Source organism: Pholis gunnellus (assembly GCF_910591455.1).
Source record: "Pholis gunnellus genome assembly, chromosome: 8".
In the NCBI taxonomy this organism is placed as follows: Eukaryota; Metazoa; Chordata; class Actinopteri; order Perciformes; family Pholidae; genus Pholis; species Pholis gunnellus.
Window position 1 is genome coordinate 10,642,555 of NC_136534.1, and position 9,017 is coordinate 10,651,571.

Consider the following 9,017-nt stretch of genomic DNA (forward strand, 5'->3'; position numbering starts at 1 on the left):
TGAGTGAGCGGGTCAATATGACCCTGAACAGCAGAGGTGTCTCATCTCCATTTATCTACATCACCCCATGAAAAAAATAATGTTTCAAAATGTAAAAATAATTTAGAGAAAAATACATGTTATGGTAGACTAATGCAATTTACATCTAGGCTTTTCAAATGTACCTAAAAAATTGTTTTAACATGTATTTTTCATTAAAACGAGTGAGTTACCCTCATTGAACTATGATCTATGGAGGGGTGAATAACTTCATTCCACTAAATACTGATTGAATTGTTAGTAAGGGTGTTGGTGATGAGGTACAAACTATATTTATTAGGATTTTTTGGTTTCTGACAACTTTTGGATGATTAAACATGCACCGGGTCATATTGACCCACGAACATCATGGCTGTACCTAAGAAACGAACATAACAGAAGGGTTAATATTCAGATCATGTATAATCACAACATCATGTATTTGACTACTGTATTTTTTGTAGAAACAGACAAATGTTTGTTCTGATCTCTCAGATCGAAAAGCAATAATTTGTTTCCCCTAAACTCTACCAGCAACGTCTTTCTTGTCACATGTCAGCTGGTGCACATGCATCACACAAAATAAATGCCCAATAAATGTCTCACAATTACATTCTGACCCATTTCTGACTCATTTTCTCAGAAGTCCAGCAGTGATCATTGCTGGTGCAGTATGAAGAAAAGAAAGCCCCAGACAGAAATCCATTTCCTTTATGAAATTGCAATGGCCTGTCATACCCAAGCAAAGCCAGTGTCATTTCGCCCTCGCTGAAATTGGAAGGGCACTGACCTCCATGTTGCTTCTGCTCACTGAGAAAGAAAAACTCAAACCCACTGACAGAATGAAAGCATTTTACTTTTCATATTCTACATTATCTATCTACATCTGTGTCTATGCATACATAATACAAATTCACGGAAGATATTTTTTCTCTTGGACTTTTTTTCTCTTTGTAACTCTAAATGTCGCAACCTCCCTGTCTCATGTATACGCATATCTGTCCATCTAGCAGTATCTGTGTGTGTGTGTGCGTGTGTGTGTGTGTGTGAGTGTGTTACTTAGATGCTGACACGCAGCAATACATTCGTTCAGTTTCCAAAACTGTCAATGTGTTCTTCACACAGGTGAGCGAGGTGGGGGTGCACAATTAAAGCTGCCACCTTTGTCATGACCCTTTTTTCACAGAGTGTTTGTGTGTGTGTGTGTGTGTGTGTGTGTGTGTGTGTTTGTGTGTGTTTGTGTGTGTGTGTTTGTGTTTGTGTGTGTGTGTGTGTGTGTGTGTGTGTGTGTGTGTTTGCGTCCTACAATGCGTCAGTGCCTTCAGTTTCTGCGCCAGCAGCAGGCTCCTCCCATGTGTCCAGACCCCTCCCCCTTCCTGTGTGTCAGTATAAAAAATGATCTCCTCTCTTGCTCACTCACTCTCAGTCTGAACACTGGAGGAGCAAAGATCAGCATCTTCAGACTCAGCATCTCTTGGTCCATTGCAACAACTGCAGGTAAGAATAAAAAAAACGGATTCTGAAATGTGTGTCCCTGGTTGTTTGTGTGTTTCTGTTGAATGAGGACAAATGGTTCTTGAAATGAGTTTTCTTTTTTAATCATTTGTCCTTTTTTTTCTTGGACAGATACAGAAATTGTGCGTTTAATCTGAAAAGTTCAGAGGAAGAGGTTTTCAAATTTGGTTATCATATTTAGTTTGATTGATTTTTTTAATCTTTTCACAATAAATGTATTATTATTTTTCTCACAGTTTCTTTAGTTATCTGAGTTGTAGCTTAAAGGGAAAATATAATCTCGAACGTGTAATGTGGATATATTGGAAACCACTGACACGTGTTGAAGTTTGTTAAGGACAGTACATTTAAAATATGTAACAACGAATAAGTGCATAATGACAGGTGGCCAATTTACAACTGTTAGAATAATCAGGCTGTTTAAGGTCCTCTGACTATCTGAGTGTGCAAATAATCAGATCATTACTTTGGAAATGTGTGTCTTCGCTTAAGTTTCAAGACAAAATCTTGTGTCTATATAATATTTATCATATTTTCTTTGTTAGGTTATTATTGCAGCAAATATCACAGGCAAGATCGTGCTCATTAATAAAAGTAGGTGAAAAATGCAAATGAAAGTTAAAAAAAATGTCATCTCTGAGCAACAAGTGAACATAGACGTGTTTCAATCATTTTTTTAAAAGGAATTCCCTTTGAATTTTTGAATTTTAATTTTTTCTGAGAAGGGGAGAGGAGTACAGTACCACATCATTACCAGCTCACTGAATAATGAATTAGAGACAATGACCAGCTGCTAACAGGAATTCTATTAGCATCAAGAGAATGACTGCTTACACCACTGCTGTGTCAATTTAAACACAATTATTCAAACGGACCGTTGCATCGAGTTACATTGAAAAAAATGACACTGATATCATTTCTAGATATAATTTTGGTTGAAAGGCGTTCCAAGGTTTCATTTCAATGCTGCATGTTCAGGTTGATGAAGAGAGCTGATAATCATGTCCAGCGTTAGAGGAGATAAAGAACTGCTCATCCAAGCTGCTGAGGGATGAACACACATTACTTGAAGGACACATCATTAAGAGTTTTGATTCTGTTGAAATATTCACTGAAAAAAATGTTAAAACTAGTTAATGACTTCTCCTGGCTGAACTCACCGTTTTACCCACCTCTGTGTTTGTGTGTGTGTGTGTGTCAGTGCTTTACTACGCAAAAGGACCATTCTTTGAATTGTAAAGAAATAGAGTTGAAAAATAACAAACAAATATTCTGTAATAGTAGCACAGAGCCAGTCGGAGAGAGTGGGTTTTGAACTGTTGGAGATTGACAACCTCAGAGCGACTGGTGTTGTTGATTTGATCTAATTGGATGATTTGCTCTGGAAGAATGTTCTGGCACAAAGCATCGTTCATCAGAACTAATATGCTGCTTTGGGCTCCAGAATAAATATTGTGTTAGAAACCTGGCTAATCAGTCTGACAAATGTAATATCGTGCCATTGTTTAAACTACATCCGCTGTTTATTATCTAAGCAGATATACGACAGTAGATTTTTAGGGCAGCAAAACAGATATGTTTATTTATTTCTCTCCCTCATTATTTTTTTTTTCCCCAATACATTTATGTTTTGACCTTTTTATACGAGCAAAAGAATAAATAAAATGGTAAAAAAATGTACATAAAAACATTGACTCTTATGTGAACACTGCGAAGAAAAGCATGGAGAGCCAAATGAAGATTTAGAGATAATTGGTGTTTCCTTTGTGATTATGTCAACGCTGACAGTGTACATTCATCACAACTACGCCACACACCAACTCTGTGGGTGTGTGTTAAATACTGATTTGTTCTGAAAGAAAAAAAATTATGTTTGCCTTATAGGTTCCAGTGGAACCAGCAAAGGTTAATCTCCCTTTAACGACTGTAAAATAGATTTATTGCTGCTTTCTGCAAAACCTACATTGCCTGTGGTTTTTCCCCTTCAGAGTCACACACTCAACGAGCTGAAGGGAGACAATAAAAGCAGGCAGTGGAGAGACAGTAAAGAGCAACGAGTGGCCTAATAAGAAAATTACCACAAAGATGTAGATGATTTCTTTTAACTGCATTTTGTCCCCCTCTCTCTCTCTTCTCTCTCTCTCTCTCTGTCTCTGTGTCTCTGTGTGTGTGTCTCTCTCTCTCTAGTCATGAATGTAGGTATCTGTGTGTGTGTTCTCCTGGCGGCTTTGTCCAGCAGTTCGCTGAGTCTGCCCTCACAGTTCATGGTAAGACACACACACACACACGTAGCTAGAACTGTCCTGAAATCTGTCTGCATGGATTTGCAAAATAATGTTAAACCTGAATTATTCTAAAGACAGCACCACTCACATTATTCAGTCTTTTCATAAACAGTCGGTACAACCGAAAGTGGTATATGTTTTAATCCTACACACATTCATTAACCCTCCTGTTATGTTGCGGGTCAAATTGACCCGTTTCAAAGTTTGAAAATCTAGAAAAAATATTTTAAAGTACTTTTTCTGTATGAAACTTCTTCTGCTTGCCTTAATTAGGGTAATCAACGTGAAAAAAAATTAAATAAAAAATATCATGTATGTGCAACCCCCCCCCTGCAGGTTTATATAACAGAGATGATGTTCGGGTCAATTTGACCCGGCAGTGAAAGTGGAGGCTATAAGGGGTCAGAAGGGTCAAGTTTAGACCATTTCTTTCTTTGAAAATGTGAGACAAAGTATCTCTTACTCCTCCCAACATGTTTCACCCCATTTCACACACACACATACACACACACACACACACACACACACACACGTGCGTTCTCACTACCGCACCTGTGCGAGAAAGATACTATTTTGGCGAGAACCTTTTTTTTTCTCGCGGGAAAACTCCGCCCACACTTAGCAGGAGAGGGGAGAAACATACGAAAGGGTTGCTTGGGAGTCCTACCAACATTACACTCTGCAGATACATGCAACACAGTAGCTTACTGGAGGACAACATGAGCAACAGAAACAAAAGGATGACAGCCCTGGAGGCTCTGGAGCACATCCTTGATCACGACAGTGAAATAGAGGAGGATGTGTCTGAACATGAAGACCATCTTGAGGTCAATTCAGATTACAATGTTACTGATTATGAACCATCAGATGAGGAAACTGATATACCTGATCCTCCAAGCGAGACATTCGTGTCAAAAAATTGTGAAATACAGTGTTCATCCTCACCCAATACACGTATACCGAAAATATTATAAAGACAGTGGCAACATGTATTAGCACAAAGCACACCGTGACGACATGTCACTCGTGTACACACCCACACACACACACACACACACACACACACACACACACACACACATACACCTCGTTCATTGTGTTCATATCTTGTTAATTTTTGTAAATGTCTGTTCCTTAACACTATAAGTAAACATGAGTACAGTTTAATTTCAATACAAATCCTCATGACTCATTTGGCTTGATTTTGAGTGAGCGGGTCAATATGACCCTGAACAGCAGAGGTGTCTCATCTCCATTTATCTACATCACCCCATGAAAAAAATAATGTTTCAAAATGTAAAAATAATTTAGAGAAAAATACATGTTTTGGTAGACTAATGCAATTTACATCTAGGCTTTTGCAATGTACCTAAAAAATTGTTTTAACATGTATTTTTCATTAAAACGAGTGAGTTACCCTCATTGAACTATGATCTATGGAGGGGTGAATAACTTCATTCCACTAAATACTGATTGAATTGTTAGGGTGTTGGTGATGAGGTACAAACTATATTTATTAGGATTTTTTGGTTTCTGACAACTTTTGGATGATTAAACATGCACCGGGTCATATTGACCCGCGAACATCATGGCTGTACCTAAGAAACGAACATAACAGAAGGGTTAAGTATTTAGCGTGAGGATGTGTTTTTGGAAAACACACAAGTGTACTTATTCTTATTGGGTTGAGGTAGATACACTTATATATATTTCAGGTTTTGGTTTTAGACCTTTTCCTCATCTCTCTTCTCTCTGTTTTTCTCGTCCTGTAATGTCACAGAGAGCCGAGGGTGAGGCTCTCGTGTCGGACGACCTGCCTCCCCCCTCGTCCCTCCACACACGCCAGGCCCGCTCGGCCCCGGAGCCCCCCTCAGGGCCCTTAGTCAACTACAACCAACTCAAGGACGAAGCAAACGCTCGCAACAGCCTGAGACAGCTGCTGGCCAGAATCATCTACAGGAAAGGTGGGCGGGCAGATGTACAGCATGAGATGAAACTGAAAGTGTAATTAGAGCAAAAGTCTTTTCCTCTATATTCATCTCACGTCATGACACACAGAATGTTTCCCTCCTCCTTATTCTGCTCCCGGTCTTGTTATTTCTATCGTCCCAACATCCATCACCCATGCTGAGTCCTGTAGTCCAACCATCTGGCATTTTACCGCCTCCCTCTAGCGCTCTCTCTCCTCCCTGCATCTTTCCGTACCTCCTCCTCCACCCGTCTCCCTGCCTCCTGTCCTCCCTCTAGCTCTCTCTCTCTGTCACTGTGCATCTCTGTGTCTCTTTCAAGTCAACACGGTGTTGACTGGGAGACCTGCTGAGCTCACTGGTCTCACTGAAACACACAAAGACAAAACAAGTCGGCATGAGTTACTTCAACCCCCTCATTCAGAGTTCTATATTTTCATTATAGCGCTCAGTCAGTATAGGTTGTAAAATGTGCCCACATCATCAGTTTGAGGAAGAGTGACGGGTGTGTCTCTGTCTCCTCAAGGCTCCCCCTACGAGACCAGATCCTCCCTCACCACCAGAGCCAGCGGTCTGGCCCCCGGCCACAGGATAAAGGACAGAGACTACGAAGGCTGGATGGACTTTGGAAAACGCAGTGCAGAGGAGTATGAATACGCCTCCTAAAGGCATGGCCTGCTTTCGCTGCAACCTGAGTTACAACCCTTATCACCGCCAATAAAAAGCCCACAAAAAAGAATGAGCCCTTTTCACACTGCACTTACTGTAACCAAGGGCTGACTTGACTGGACCCCAGAGTGAGTTTAGCATCATAATATATAAATGGGGGGCATATCCTGCAATCTGTGGACCCTCATTCTCCATGCTGAAGTAAAGAGCACCTGCCAAACCGCTACTCACACTACGTCAGAATTGTATTCAAATGTTAGATAATGCTGACAATATTCTATATTGTTGTTATTGTCAGGAAATCCTGTGAAAAAAAATGAAATAAAAACCAACAGTGCGTTAGTTCATCTCCCAATATTTTCTGACTTCTCTACCTTATATGAGGCTGTCAAGCCCTTTTGTTCCAATTGAAAACATAAATCATTAAAAACAGCTCCCAAATAAATGGTTTCATTCTTACAAAGACTCAGTAATGTAGAAACTTTGAATATATGTAAATTCCAGCCTTTTCTCCCTGTCTTACGAATGCATGTCACTCAAAACTATTAAAGGGTCTCATTCTACTGACGATTAGGAATGTATCGAAGGCCTTTATATTGGACCGAGTCTAATCATATCATACCATCTCTAATGAAAAAACAGTGCGATACATCATTACATCACAGTACCAGTATGGAGTCAGTAAGAATTGGAACAAAAGTTGCTTTAAACAGCCCCAACCTTTCACCCCCTACCCTGCCTGCTGACGGTAACCCTGGGCTCAAAATGTGCAGTGTGAAAAGCACAAGACACGTCCGAGAAAGCACAAGGTGTCGTCTGCTGTATATGAGATGCTTGGAAGTCGCCCTGTCATTGCATTATAGACCTCAGAGGCAGAAAGTACTGCAGATATGAAAAGGAGAGTTTTGTTCTTTTTTTTGAAAGACCATGTATGTATGCACTCTGATGATACATTATATCTTTTAACCAACTTTCAGATTCAACAAAAGTCAAAATAAAGCTCCATTTCCCCCTGACGTCAGCAAGAAATGAAAATGCTTTTGTTTGGGATTATGATGTTATTATGTTTCGAGGGCACAGTTGGTGGGCTGATCCCAAGCATTTCATGCATCCTCTGACTGCGGCTGCCATGTTAGTCTGCGGGTGTCCTTCCACATGAGCATTTGGCGTAATTCACCAGGGCATCCTCGACTACATGAAAGCCACGACATTATCATTGGACTATTGTTTACAAAGATCAGGCTTTCCCAGGATTAGCACTTGGAATAATGAGCCAGTGTCCCGAACAGGGAATCCATTTAAATTGAAAACATTTTAGAAGTGACTCCGAAACACATCTTGAATTTAAATTTGTTATATAAGTTTTAAAAGGTTAATATCAGCCATCTTTGTTGGTCAATTGTTAAACCTGGGAAATGAAACTGAGCTTTAATACACTGCAAAAAGTTAGGGAATCATACAGCGGACTTCAACCGTCATACCAGTTTTTAACATATGATTTTATGCCTCCGGTTGATTTAAATCAAACGCTAATGAGGAGCAGAGGAGCAAAAGTGAAAGTGAGGGATTCTCTGCATCGCTGGAAACCTGAATGCACCCTGTTCGCAGAGAGAACATGTAATATAATAAAGCTTTTAGTTTGCAAACACAACAGAAAATAGATGGTCATATATCTAATGTAAATCTGTTTGTACGGACATGAAGCAATATAAGTGTATGTGTATATAATTTTTTGATGAAAAATAGGGTTTTATGTGTTCAAAGTGAAGCAAAGACGGGTCTTGATTCATCAATTACTCTGGCTTGGAATGAATAAAATACTATATTGACTTGTGAATAAAACTCAACTGCCTTCACACGTCCCGCTGCATAATGTCCCCACAGAAAACACACATTACACTTTCTCTTCACCCACTGAGTGCATCATCAGACCGGTTTACAGACAGGAGATTAACTGTGCTCTCAAGCTCCATTAAACAAAGAGACTATATAAATACATACACAAGAAGCAAAAGATGGGAGATGTATTCAGATAATTAACTTGACTAAAAGTACAAATACCACACTGTAAAAAATACTCCATTATAAGTAAAAAAAAAAACAACAAAAAACTTTATCTAGCTTAAGAAGTAGAAGAGTTTTCTCAGCACATAAACTAAAACCTGATCAGTCTCTCAGAAACATTCAAATTCACCAAAATTGGACACAAGGTTTTCGCTGGACAGGCGTTGTATACAACTTGTAATATAAAAAGTAACAATTAACACATTTAAAAATGTGTCTCTGAGATGTAGAAGAATACAGTTGCATTCAAATTTAAATATTAAATCAAAGTACAAGTACCTTGAATTTGCAGTACTTGAGTAAATGTAGACCTTCTTTGCACCACTGACAGAATCTCACATTTTTAGTACTTGTTTTTTAATTTCTGCATCAGAACAATTCAGTCGCAAGAAGGTGTACCAATTCATGAAAAACATTTTTCACGCTACATCCGGAGATAGGATGCAACAGACTGTAGGGACACACAGCAACACACAATATACAGCGCGAAGAATGACGT

General features: G+C 39.3%; 1 protein-coding gene across 1 annotated transcript; it reads left to right on the plus strand.

Annotated features, from left to right (window-relative positions):
• The first annotated feature begins 1,452 nt into the window (after positions 1 to 1,452).
• Positions 1,453 to 8,304, plus strand: LOC306700225 (cholecystokinin-like). Its single transcript, XM_079165179.1, has 4 exons — positions 1,453 to 1,515; positions 3,721 to 3,800; positions 5,599 to 5,782; positions 6,312 to 8,304. The coding sequence occupies exons 2-4, from the start codon at positions 3,723 to 3,725 to the stop codon at positions 6,449 to 6,451; spliced, it is 402 nt and encodes a 133-aa protein (XP_079021305.1). The 5' UTR covers positions 1,453 to 1,515; positions 3,721 to 3,722; the 3' UTR covers positions 6,452 to 8,304.
• Positions 8,305 to 9,017: the final 713 nt, after the last annotated feature.

Bases quoted from the DNA above. Each gene is read 5' to 3' on its own strand.
- LOC306700225 (XM_079165179.1), top strand. From the start codon at position 3,723: ATGAATGTAGGTATCTGTGTGTGTGTTCTCCTGGCGGCTTTGTCCAGC. The intron at 3,801-5,598 runs GTAAGACACACA...GTAATGTCACAG, and splicing joins GTCTGCCCTCACAGTTCATG to AGAGCCGAGGGTGAGGCTCT. The intron at 5,783-6,311 runs GTGGGCGGGCAG...TGTCTCCTCAAG, and splicing joins CAGAATCATCTACAGGAAAG to GCTCCCCCTACGAGACCAGA.